This window comes from Balaenoptera musculus, chromosome 5 (assembly GCF_009873245.2).
Source record: "Balaenoptera musculus isolate JJ_BM4_2016_0621 chromosome 5, mBalMus1.pri.v3, whole genome shotgun sequence".
Lineage (NCBI taxonomy): Eukaryota > Metazoa > Chordata > Mammalia > Artiodactyla > Balaenopteridae > Balaenoptera > Balaenoptera musculus.
In genome coordinates, this window is record NC_045789.1 from 92,739,121 (window position 1) to 92,752,943 (window position 13,823).

A 13,823-nucleotide genomic window follows, 5' to 3' on the forward strand; every position below is an offset into this window, starting at 1 on the left:
CTCCCTCTCACTCCCTATCTCACCCCTCTAGGTCATTGCAAAGCACCAAGCCGATCTCCCTGTGCTATGCTGCTGCTTCCCACCAGCCAACTATTTTACATTCAGTAGTGTATATACGTCGATGCTTCCCTCACTTCGCCCCAGCTTCCTCCTCCCACCCCATGTCCTCAAGTCCATTCTCTATGTCTACCTCTTTATTCCTGCCCTGCAACTAGGTTCATCAGTGTCATTTTTTTTTTCGATTCCATATATATGTGTTAGCATACGGTATTTGTTTTTCTCTTTCTCACTTACTTGACTCTGTATGACAGACACTAGGTCCATCTACCTCACTACAAATAACTCAATTTCGTTTCTTTTTATGGCTGAGTAATATTCCACTGTCTGTCTGTGAGCATCTCTGCTTTATCTCAACTTATTTTGTGCACACAGTAGCAAGGTGTGTCCATTAATAATGATGACATGGAAAATGCTCAGGATATTCTGTTACAGTAAAAAAAAAAAAGAAGATGCAATACTATATTCTTATATTATTCTAATTTTATTTGTACAGCATATTAATACATGCTTAGATAGAAGACTAAAATAGTTTTACAGTAGCATAATTAAGGGTAATTTTTATTTATTTTTTTCTATAGACAACATATATTCATGAAATGATCACTTGCTAATAATCAGATGAAATGTCATTAGAAAATACAATATAGAAGCCATAAAGCTTGTAGAAGGTTATAGTAACTTCTCAAAGTATATATGAGTGAAGCTTTCCTCACTCTCTCTAAAGCTGGGAATTCTACTGCTTCTTGGGTTCTTCCTCTTAGAGTGAAGAAATCCTAATTAACAAATTCATACTTAGATATTTAGGCCTTACTGAACTTGTTTATTTGAAAATATCATCCTTTAAAAATGACTCCAGGGGAAATGAAAAGAATTTATATTGCTAAGTGATGTGATGATGGTTCTATTAAAGCATCAGTGGGAGAACTATTTCAGAGCACAGACATTTGGAGCATTTTCAAATAAGGCTCCGAGACAGACACTGCTAACAGTTCAACAAGTTTGTGTTCTTATCTTCTTCCTGGGCACATGAGCCTTCTCTTGTGGTTTGGGGTGGACATATTAAGTGATTTCTCACCAACAAAATAAGAGTGGAAAGGATATGTATCACCTTAAGACCTGGTCCATAAACACCTTTCATGCTCGCTCTTCAATGTCTTTTTCTCCTTCAGATGAGATGATCGCATAGACGCCACATGACGATGGCCAAGCTTTCATTAGTCTCTGTCCCTTAAGAACTCTGATCTGTTCCCCACCCCCCAAGACTGTTGGATAAGCAAGAAATATACTACATTCTTTTAAATTTATATATATTTAAGTTACATATTTGGGAGCATGTTTGTTACAGCAGCAAGAGTTAACCTAACACAACCACATCTCTTATGGTATACACTTAGCTGTACACAGGGCCCCGTCAAATTCATTCTTAAAGGAGAGGTGGAGATACCTCTTTTGTGCAGAAATGACTCCACAAAACTGGTGAGAGAAGAGTTCGAGAATAGATCATTCATACCATTTTGTAAATCACTAGAGTCTTAAAAAATCTGATTCTGATTTTCTTTTACTTGAAGGTAGTAAAATGAATTGCTTTCCCATAAGAACTCTTTAGAATAAATAAAAGATCACCATTCTCTGGATTGTTATTTTTGTGTGTTCTTTTATGTTGCTTCTGACCTTTCTTGTTCTATTTGGATGTAGGTCCATGAGGGCATAACATTTAACTTGTTTATTGCTGCTGCCTTGTTTCCCAGAGGAGTTCTTAGAATAATAAACATACAGTATGCATGGGCTAAAGATGTAAGTTAATGTAATAAATATAAGATGGATAAAGACAAATTCACTTGATGAGACTTACCACCTTAAAACTTGACCAGGAATTTTTATCTTTTTAATTTTTTTTAAATACTTATTTTTATTTATTTATTTATTTATTTTTATGGCTACATCGGGTCTTAGTTGTGGCATGCAGGACCTTTCATTGTGTGCGCAGGCTCTTTGTTGTGGTGCACGGGTTCCAGAGCATGTGGGCTTTGTAGTTGTAGCATGCAGGCTCTCTAGTTGAGGTGCGAGAGCTCAGTAGTTGTGGCACGTGGGCTTAGTTGCTCCGCAGCATGTGGGATCTTAGTTCTCCAACCAGGGATCAAACCCGCGTCCCCTGTATTGGAAGGCAGATTCTTTACCAATGGACCACCAGGGAAGTCCCTGACCAGGAGTGTTTAGTTGGCAGAGAATGGATTTCGTTTGACACAGACATGTGATTAAACATAAAACAAACACATATGAGACCATCAATTTCTGAATTTCATTTCACATTATAAGATATATCTATCAAATACATCTAGAGATTAGGGACAGCTGACAAGTTTGCTGACTGCAGGTGCCCGTTCATTTCCCATCTTTGTCTCTGGCTAGAATCATTTGAACTCCAAGGCAAGTTTCCAGCTTTGACCTTGCACTAATTCACCACCTGATGGCAGACAGCCAACTATTTGTTCTCGCCTTACCATCCCCAGCAGATGGCTCAGAGATAAATAGCCAATAAATCACAATTTCCATGCGTGAGATGGTCCAACTACAAAGTGCTTATTTGCCTTTAAAATTGGTTCTGTTGCTGCCAACTAGACAGAGTCATTTAGTCAAAACTTTTGAGTGATCAGCTCTCTACATGCCATCTTCTTACCTTTTGGAGTTATAGCTGTTGATTGTTCATTTGCTTATGTATTAGTTAGGATTCGCCAGAGAAACAAAAACCAATAGATGTGTATATATACAGAAAGTAATTTATTTTAGGCAATTGGCTCACATGATTGTGAAGACTTAAAATCTGATGGAGGAGAGAGACAGACTGGAGACTCAGGAACTCAGGAAGGAATTGCAGTTCAAGTCCAAAGGCAGTCTGCTGTAGGACCAAGAAGAACCAATGTTGCATATTAGCTCCCAAGGCAATGTGCTGGAGAATTCCCTTTTGCTCTGGAGAGATTAGCATTTTGTTCTATTTAGGTCTTCAACTGATTGGGTGAGGCCCACCCATATTATGGAGGGTAATCTCTTTTACTCAAAATCCACCAACTTAAATGTAAACCTCATTCAAAAACACCCTATAGAAAGATCCAGAATAATGTTTGACCAAATAATTGGGCATTATGGCCCAGACAAGTTGACTTGTAAAATTAACCATCATAATTTGCTTGCTTGCTTTCTTCCTAATTTGTTTTTGGCTATCTTTTTTTGCTCCAATCCTCTTAGGTCCTTGGGATCATTATTTCCACAGGGCTTATTTAATTCAAAACCTTGTGATGATCTGGAAAGTTCCAAGCTCACATTCCAGCTCTCCCACTGGCTAGCTGAGTACCAAGGCACTTTACCACGTAGCCTAGTTCTTCCTCAGTGAACAGAGATTCCTAAGTCATAGGTTTATTATAATGATCGAATGGGGAAAATCCACATTGACAAGCTCTGTAAACACAAGTTCACATTGAAACTACTATTCGAAACTGTGTTTATATATCAAAGGTACTACCTTTCAAACCAACAAAGGAAAAAACAGAAAATTCCTCATGTGAAGCACATTATAGTTGTGAATAACTGGCTCATTGGAATAAAGAAAGATCAAATTAATACATCAAGTTTATTCATGAAGGGACAATGATTTTAAGAGTTAAGAAAAGCTTTAAAGACCATGAATGATTTTTGAAGATCCCAGTAACAGTGTTAAATTTAAAGTATACAGAATATTCATGTCTAAAGGCAGGGAAATAAACACACCCCTGATTCTCCCCCAGTGAATCCTGGAGATGCCGGGTAGAATGGGGTCCTGTGAGAACTGAAGCAAGGGAGCTTAGGTAAGAAGCACCTGCTCACAAGAAGCTACTCAGAAGAAATGGATAGAACTTATCACTTCCCCACTTTCAGTGTACGATTAACATCCCACATGTGGTTTGATGTTGGATTATTTTGTGATTGTCAGTCTCCACTGCTCAAGGAGTGTCTCCAGTTCAGAATCCTGACCAGATTGTTCTTGCAGCTCCAAAGAGTGAAAGCGTTTTTGCGCTTACCTCAGCCTCAAGTCCACTTACTTAGTCCTCATTTCGGTATCAAGGCAGATCTTTTCTAACATTTTAGATTGCAGCTCCTTTTACAGAAAATGTCCAGTCTCAGAGGGATACCTTTACACTCTGGTCCCACCAAGTCAGTAGTCCAACATTAGTGGAGTTCCCAAGGTCAATATCCTTTAGTCTTAAATAACTCCAACCATGGGACAAATGTGGGAATCCATTATGTTCAGGCCTGTTTCTTTTCAAACCCTCCTCTCCAGAAATTCAACAGATCTTCAGGTCCTGCCTTACTCAAAGTTACTTATTACTAACAATGTTATCGTTCAGTCCTACAATCTGTTAACAGAAATTAGTAACTATTTCTGTTTGAGACTTGTTGGGCCACCTTATACCCAAAGGGAGCACGTCATTTTCTCATTGAACTAAAGATTATGGGGGTCCAGCACATCTCCAGAGGATACAGCACCAAGATCCAGCAAAGACCACATCAGAAACATCTTGCAATGTCCTTGCTATATGAAAAACAAAGTAATTTTTCCTACCTCGTTGATAATATACATACATGTTCTTAAAAACAGCAGTGTGTTTTTTTAATGTGTCAGACCAGCTTTGATGCTGATACTATGCAAAGATTTTTACAACAGCAACTTTTTTTTCAGTCTGTGAGAACTGGAACAAAGAGAAGTTTATAGTGTGCTTTTTTGTGTGTGTGTGATAATGGATGGATGGAGAACTTTCTTGGTGCAGCTTTGCACGGTAGACAGTTCTATTTCAAATGGGCAAAAAATCAGTTTTATGAACACTTTGCTCATATTGCTTCTTTACCGCTTTCTCTAGGAATGCCCCAGCGGGGTTGTTAATGAAGACACCTTCAAAGAGATTTACTCGCAGTTCTTTCCACAGGGAGGTAAGTACAAATGTGGACCAGTGAATTCTACTCTCAGTTAGAATTATGCTTGCAATCTTGAGTTTGGTTTAATCTTTCATGGCATGACTCTACATTTTTCATTTTTATGTCAGAGAATTAATACACAGTATGCAGTGCATATGATTCTCAATACATCATAAAAGTGAGCTACTTACAAATTATCAAATATCCTAGAGTTCACTCTTTAGCTTAATGCAAGCAGTATTACTGTGTCCCTGATACCACATCTCTCAAAGGTGCGGTGCTTTCTGACTATGATGGGTGAGTCCTGGATACGCCACAAAGCTTTCACATGCATTATACGTCTCATTCTCCCAGCTCTCAAAATTAGGACAAATGGAATTATCCTCAATTTTCGGGTCTGAAATCCAGGGCTTAGAGAAGCTAAATGTTTTGCTCAGAGTCACACATCCACTAAGTGGCAGATCTAGGTTAGAACCCAGATTTTTCTGGAACCTCATCTAATATTCTTTCTGCTCTTCCTCTCTCTTTCAGGAACTCTCCACTATCACCCCTACCCCTGCATCTAAGAAAATTAATACCACCCTAGACATTATTTTAATTGGAAAGAAAACAAGGAACGCATAATGATAATACATACCTGTTAGAGATGAGTGAAGAGATATATTTGCCACTGGACCTTATAGTCTCTCCTTCAATCACTCAGCAGGATGCCCAGCTCAAACTTGTCCTGCAGTCTGCTCTGTGTCCAGCTGTGTATTAGGTGCTGATGTAAGAGGGGTGAGATGTGGTACCTGCCCCAAAGAATGTTAGAGTCTAGAGTAGCAGATGGACAATGTGAACGTAAAAAAATAAATATGAGGATAGGGGTTAAAAATATAGTATTATAAAAGCACCGTGTAGGCACAGTTAGATAAGCTGAACAACAGGGAGGAAATTTAACAAGTCTATCCAGATAAATTGAACCTGAGCTGAAGCAGCCCCCTTTCATCACGTATCTAATACGTGTCTGGCCCTGGCGTGCGTTACCATCACCTCCCAACAACCCTAGTTATGGTTCTCCCTTTCTAATAAATGTGGAAACTAAGGGGCAGAGAAATTCATCCATTTCTTTGCCATCATCTTTTCACTTCAATTCCACTTAAAAGATCCACCATCATCTGATGCCAAAATAACTGCTGTGGTCTCTGAACTAAGTCTCTCTGATTCCACCCCTCTTCTCCACTCCCCAACCCTGGTCTGTTCTCAACATGAGCCAGAGTAATCCTGGTAAAATGTAAGCCAGGTCGTCTCACTGCTCTGCACAGAATCTTCCATCCCCTCAGAGCATAAGCCAAGGTCACCGTCTCCTGTTCTATCTCTGCCTCGTCCTTCACCGACCCTCCCCTTCACTCACCTCATTCCAGACATCCTGGCCTCTTGCCCTTCCTCCAGCGCACCAGTCCTGCTGTTGCCTCTGGGCCTTTGTTTTTTTATTTATTTTTTTATTTTTTATTTTTGGCCACGCAGCATGTGGGATCTTAGTTCCCCACCCAGGGATTGAACCCACACACCCTGCAGTGGAAGCTTGGAGTCTTACCGCTGGACCACCAGGGAAGTCCTATCTCTGGGCCTTTGAATTCACTCGTTATTCTCTCTGCCTGGAATTCTCTTCTCCCGAATATCCATCTCAATATCTCACCACCTCTGCTTTTATTCAAATGCCACCTTCTCAGTGAGGCTTCCTCTGGCCACCCTGGCTTAAATGACAACCCCTACATATCCCCCATGCCTTTTCTTTATGTTTCTCTTTAGCTCTCAAGAGCATCTAATAATGTATATTTTATTTGTTTGTGTTGTTGCTTACTGTCTCTTTTTCCACTAGAATGTCATCTCCAAGGGAACAGAAGTTTTTGTCTGCTTTGCTCACTGCTGTATCCACAGGTCGTGGAACAGTGAGTGACAAGTAGTTGCTCTAGATACTCACTGCAAAACAGGGTGAATGCATGGATGAACGAATGACATTCACCTCACCATGGGATAATATCTGTAAAAGGCACTTTGAATGTATACAACACTTAAATAGTAATTGTTTCATACAAAAATTAGATTCACTTTTGGCTTTAGATATTTAATAGGTTGAATTTGAAATTGAAATTGAAAATTTCAATTTTGGGCATGGATTATCAAAATAGAAAGTTTCACTTAAGATGGACTTTTCAAAGAATTAAATTAGAATTCGGAGAAAACACAGGGTGACCCACTATTACATGAATTTGGATACATCATAGGTGACAACTTCCCCAACCCCATCTCATTAATAACAGCCCACAGACAGGTATTGGTCATAGGGTCTGATGCCAGGATTGTAATGGATCCTTTGTCTGCATTAATAAGGAATTTAGAATATCTTTGTTTAACACATATTTCTAAATTATTAAAAACCATGGAATTTTTTAAAAGAATGATGTTTACTATAAACTAAGTGTCTGACAACGTATTGATAGGCATTAATATCAAAGCACTTAGCACAAATGGAGGGTGCAGTGGTTAAGAATCCGCTTGCCAATGCAGGGGACACGAGTTCAAGCCCTGGTCCGGGAAGATCCCACATGCCGCGGAGCAACTAAGCCCGTGCACCACAACTACTGAGCCTGCGCTCTAGAGCCCATGCACCACAACTACTGAGCCCACGTGCCACAACTACTGAAGCCCGCACGCCGAGAGCCTGTGCGCCGCAACAAGAGAAGACACCACAGTGAGAAGCCCACACACTGCGAGGAAGAGTAGCCCCCGCTCGCCGCAACTAGAGAAAGCACGCACACAGCAACGAAAACCCAACAGAGCCAAAAATAAATAAATAAATAAATAAATAAAAATTAAAAAAAAAAAAAAGCACTTAGCACAAACGGAAATCTTTTATTTTTTGATTATCTCAGATGAAAGTTATTACATGCTACAAATTAGATACAATTCCACATTAAAAATTTATCTTTATCTGAAAAATAACATTTCAACATTAGAGAACGTCTACTTAAGCACAATCCTTTGCAAGGGATTCTTGTTACAAAGTCCAAAGGGATTTGTGGAAAAATCACTTTTGTACTCTTAAAAATTCATTGATTATTCCTGTTAATTGAATGCATAAATCTAAAAGCAGCCAGCATTACTGAAGGAAATGAAATATTTTAAAAAATGATGACTTGCAATTTTAAAAATTAATATCGTGCATGCAAATTGTATCTTGCAGTGCCACTAGAAAAGGGAAAATGTCCTAAGGAAGAATGTATTCTCCGATGGCAGGCAAATCCATGTTATGGCCATCCTCACATTTCTGTGGAGTCATTTATTTAGGTTGATGGCCTGAAAGCAACAGATGTCTCTCATTATGAGTCGTAACAATGATGGGTCCATAAATCACAATGTCTCAGTTTCATCCAGGAAGGTTCTTTGCCTTATTGCCAGAACCTTCTGCAATTTGTACTGTGTGAGGCTCTTTAGTCTTCTCTACTTCTTAGCAAGATGGTTTACCAAGCACGACTTGTTTGCAGTTCTGGATGTCAGCACAGCTGGACTGAACAGAATCTTCCTGTTTGTAAGGGATAAAGTATGTCTCCTATAAAACAAGCCGAGAGGAAATGGCTTGTTTGTGCCATTACCTGTGTCATTACAGCAATGCTTTTCAGTGCCACGTACAGGGGAAACCTTAGCTTAGAAACTCTTAGCTCACCAGGCACTTTTAAAGCTCACGAAAATTCCAGTTTCCTGGGCTACTCCTGCTTCTGTTGTAGGAATTTTGCATTTGCTTTGACTATACGAGGCACCTGATAAACAGCTACTGAAGGAACGAATGAATGAGCTTCAGTCAGAAGAATCTAAGTCAACAAATACTTATTGAACAATCACTGCGTTCAAGGCACTTGAGGCACTTAGATGAGCTCTATGGACATAAAGGTTTAAATTTTTTTTTCCAAATAACTCCACCCACTGAATATCCTTCTCATGCGCAGACAATATTTCTAGGAAATTTCAGGGTGATTTAGAGAGAACATACTGAACAGAGACTACCACTCATGTATGTGAACCTGCCTTACTGTAGTAACATTGCCATGAATTGTATATTCAAATGCATTAAACTAATTCTGTACCTTTTGCTTGAATTCAGGTGGGAGTAGGGGATTTGTGGTGGGAAGAAAGAAATCAACCAGACTGATTTCAACCACAGACCTGGAACATGCTAATCAAGTGTATCTGTTTAAATATTCTGAAATGTATGTGTATCAATGGTCTTTTCAACCAAGAGATTAGTTGGTATCATCACTGTGCTCTGGACATAATTGGGTTAAAGACACTGGACTAAGTCAAGAGTCCTGAGTTTACAGATAGACTCTGCCCCCACTAAAATGTGTGGCTCAAATAGTTTATTTCTCTGGGCCTCAGGTTGTTCCTTCACCAGATGTGGAACAGAAGAATCCTCATGTTTCCCTTCTGTTCTAACATCCTTTATTTCTAAGAGTTAGTGTTGGAATGTCTTGATTTCATTACCTACTCTACCGTTAACTAACTAGGTGACCATAACTACTTCCCTAACATTACCTACACCCACTTCCTGCCTTTGTTAAATGCAGATAAATAGCTAAATGGTATCCAAGATCACTTCCTATCCTAAGACTCCACAAATTTTGTCCCCTAACTGTAAAATTTCAACATTTAATTTTCAGCTTCACAAGTAAAATTACAGGAAACTGAGCAAAGTCATCATATGATACTGAGTAATTGTTTTTGTTATATGGAAGGAATTATGGTCAAAGAAGACTGTCAGCTCATATGGGAAGAGCAGAAACCATTGCCATTTCTTTTGAGCCCTGAACTGTACTGAAATCTAGAATCCAGGATGCCAGTTATTCATCCTTTTAGCAAATATTTACTGAGTATTTAAGAAGAGCACAGTCAGATGAAATCAGACCAAGATGGTTTTGTGGACAGTTTCCTTTTTCTCTACAGAATCCATCTCTGTGCCCAGTCAGACACTTCCAACGCCTTAGCTCCTTCCTCTCACCCCATCAAAGCTAGAGCATCATTCCCCTTCTTTAAAAACTTCCACTGTCTCCAGATGTCTACTGAAGAAATCCAAACTCTGTCAGAAACTCAATACCATTCATGATATAATTGTACTGGTTTTCACTGAGCATGAAGTTCCATTAGGTTAGAACTTCAGTCACTTAGATACACAATTGAGAGTTCACAAAAAATAGAAATGTTTTCAGGTGAACTGTATTAATCTGTAAAAAAAATTTGATCACATTTATTTAATAATGATAGCTAATAATTAGTGAACATCTAATATTTGCCTAGGACTATTCTAAGATCTTTGGGTATAGTATCTCATTTAATTTCTTTATGATGACTCTCTGAAGTACATATTGTTATCATTTTGTAGCTGAGGAAACTGAGTCACAGAGAGGTTAAACAACATGCCCAAGGTCACACGGTTAATAGTTGGTAGAGCTGAGATTCAAATTCAGGCAATCTGACTCCACTACTGTATTAGCAACCTCTCTTCGCCTGGTATATCTAGGTTAGAAAACTGGCTTCACTTCCAGGAAACTTGCCAAGGTACATTTAGAGGAACAAGACGTCCTCTGAACCACATTAGGGCAAACCTTGAGAGTGTGTGTCCCATGTGTCAAGCTTTAAACTAGAACAACCTCCCCTGAGAAGCATGGTAATTATTGTATGCCTACATTATCTTGTGTTTTAAGTTTTTAAAAGTTGCCAATATCGTTTGTTCTGAGCCATTATTCATGGTGAGTTCTGCTTGCTAAGGTAAAGGCACTTACTCTTGCTGTATAAATAAGGTAACAAGAGACCTGCTTAATGAAGCTCGTTTTAAAATATGCAAAATCCCTTATTTTTTCTTCCCTGAAAATAAGTTTAGCATACCATCTGTCAACTCATTTCTCCATAGGGCACTAAATAGTTCAAGAAGTCTATGTAAAAGTACTGTTGAGAGCAAAACAACTTTGTAAATAGAAATAGACTGACAATTCTTGATAATTCTATATGGAACTTCCCAACAATCTCACTAAGTTGATTGTAGTCAAAACCCTGGTTTCATACCCAAAAGGGCTTCTTCCTGTGACCAATAAACACAAGATAGACATCCACTCTACAAACAACAGTTTTACATACTGTTAAGGCCCAATTGTGGTGCCTGTTTGGCTCATTGAAAACAGTGTTATTGATTCATACGTTTAAAAATAAGTGGTTCCTCACATCATATTTAAAGATAAGAGGTGAAAGAAAATGCCACCACCATTTTGAGAAACTGAGTATACAATTTACCTTGTGAAATATGTGGCCTGCAACAGAGTTAACCATTGGGGTGAAGCATTCAGGGAAAACAATCCATACATAGGCCATGGATGCTTGAGAGCTAGGAGAGAAGTTTGCATGACCTCTGACCTCCCTTATCTGGGGAGAGCCATTCTCTACTCCTGCTTCTGTGACTTAGTTCCTTGACAGCCTTCAAAAAGCAATTCATAAAGTAAAAGGCGAACAGAAGTTTTGCTAAATCCCAGTAAAAATAAAGGCTAGAAGTTATAAAATAGAAATAGATGAGGTTTTAAAAAAGAAGATAAAAGGCTAGAGCCAATGAGCTAAAAGGTTACAATTTTTTAATATAAAAAAGGTTACAATAAAAGGCTAAAACCCATGAGATGAAACATTTAAAAGAATCATGTAAATTTGATCAAGGGTCAAGCACAGAAGCACTTAAAAATGAAAACTGTGCACTAAGAAAAGAAAACAATAAGAAAAATATATATACTTTAAAAATATAAAGGCAGAAATTTCAGAGATTAGGGAGACAAAGGAGAAAATGGAAGGAAAGAAAATTAGAGGGAAATAACCTACTTGAAGCAAACTCAGAGGAAGTGTTAGATTTCAGAGAACTTCAGTATCATTAGGCACCATCGTGTGGCACTGGGACAAGACAGTTGTCCAAAGCTGTCTACCATTGCCCAGAGCCTCTAACCCCATCCAGGACCCAGGCGAAGCAGGAGCTCCCCACTGCTTTCAACTGGGAACCTTTAGGACCACACAATCCCCTTTCAACGTGGCCTCAGAAACTTCCCAAATCACCCTAGTTTCCACTTCATCAGGCAGCCTTACTAGCTGTGGGCTAGCTTAGCTTTTTGGTCAGAAAGACCTAAGTTATATTCCACTCTACTCCTTATGGACTGTGTGACTTTGGGCAAGTTTCTCAACTTCTCTCAGTCCTGATATCCTTACCTGGGTTGTAAAATGATGAACAAACTAATAATAACAACACCAATAATAGCAATTCATCTGTGCCTCATTATTAGTATTTTTATTATTTTACTTCTTCTAAAGATAGTCCCTGCCAAGCACGACGCGATTTCCAGATGCATCTTGTTAATCCTCACACCCACCTATGGTAACATTACTCATCCCAGTGTCAGTAACATCACCCAAGACTCCCATGTGTTCAGAGCATTTCCAGCCAGAAACTTAGAGAGCTTCTGTCACCAATGGCCTCTGTAGGTAACTCACACCTATGAATCTCAAATTACAATCCTCTACGGAGAGAAGGTGGGCAGCTGAGAAGAAAGCACAAGTCAAAGGAGGTAGAGTAAATTTTCCTGGATAGAAAGAGGCTTGGGACATGCTATACAAATCCTTTGTAGGATATTGAAATGCTAACTTATTATTTTATTTTCAACATTTCAGACTCTACCACATACGCACATTTTCTGTTCAATGCATTTGATACGGACCACAATGGAGCTGTAAGTTTTGAGGTAAGTCTTAGATTTTTTCTTTTTAATATGCTTTGACTTTAGACACATTGAAAGGGATTTAGTGCTTCTAAGGTGAAAATTTGAGTTTGGTGGTATAATTTTTTTTTTTTTTTTTTTTGCTTTTTGAGCCTTTTATTCCATTATTATTATTATTATTATTATTATTATTATTATTATTATTATTATTATTATTATTATTATTACTACTACTACTACTACTACTGTAATAAGAACACTCAACAAGAGTAGGCATCCTTGCCCTGCTCCTAATCCTAGAAGGAAAGGTTTCTATTTTTCTCTATTGAAAGGTTTCTGTTTTTCTCCACTGAGTGTGATGTTAGCTATGGCCTTTTCATGTATGGCCTTTATTATGTAGAGATACTTTCCTTCTATTCCTAGTTGACAGTATATATCATGAAAGGGTATTGAACTTGTCAATAGATGCTTTTTTTGCATCTATTGAGATGATCATATGATTTGTATCCTTAATTCTGTCAGTGTGGTATATCACATTAATTGATTTTCATATGTTGATTCAGCTTTCCATCCCAGGGATAAATTCTACTTGGTCATGGTGCATGACCTTTTTAATGTGCTGTTGGATTTGGTTTACTAGTGTTTTGTTGAGGATTTTTGCATCTATGTTTATCAGGAATATTGGCCTGTAGTTTTCTTGTGATGTCTTTGTCTGGCTTTGGCACCAGAGTAATGCTGGCCTCATTTGGAAGTATTCCTTCCGCATCAATTCTTTGGAAGAGTTTGAAAAGCATTGGTGTTAGTTCTTTAAATGTTTGGAAGAATTCACCAGTGAAGACATCTGCTGCTGGGCTTTTCTTTGTTGCGAGGTTTTTGATTACTGAGTCAATCTCCTAGTTATATGTCTGTTCAGACTTTCTATTTCTTCATGATTAAATCTTGGTAAGTTGTGGGTATCTAGGAATTTATCCACTTTTTTTAGGTTATCCAATCTGTGGGCACAGAATTTTTCATAGTAGTCTCTTATGATTCTTTTTATTTCTG

At 38.4% G+C, this 13,823-nt stretch overlaps 1 protein-coding gene across 3 annotated transcripts in view; it reads left to right on the top strand.

Moving 5' to 3' along the window:
• KCNIP4 (potassium voltage-gated channel interacting protein 4) overlaps positions 1-13,823 on the top strand; it is a 1,194,562-nt gene that overhangs the window by 1,158,530 nt on the left and 22,209 nt on the right. For all 3 annotated transcript variants that reach the window (XM_036853209.1, XM_036853208.1, XM_036853207.1), the window contains exons 3-4: positions 4,950-5,019; positions 12,733-12,803. In XM_036853209.1, the coding sequence (XP_036709104.1) occupies positions 4,950-5,019; positions 12,733-12,803 (141 nt within the window). The remainder of the gene's footprint in view (positions 1-4,949; positions 5,020-12,732; positions 12,804-13,823) is intronic.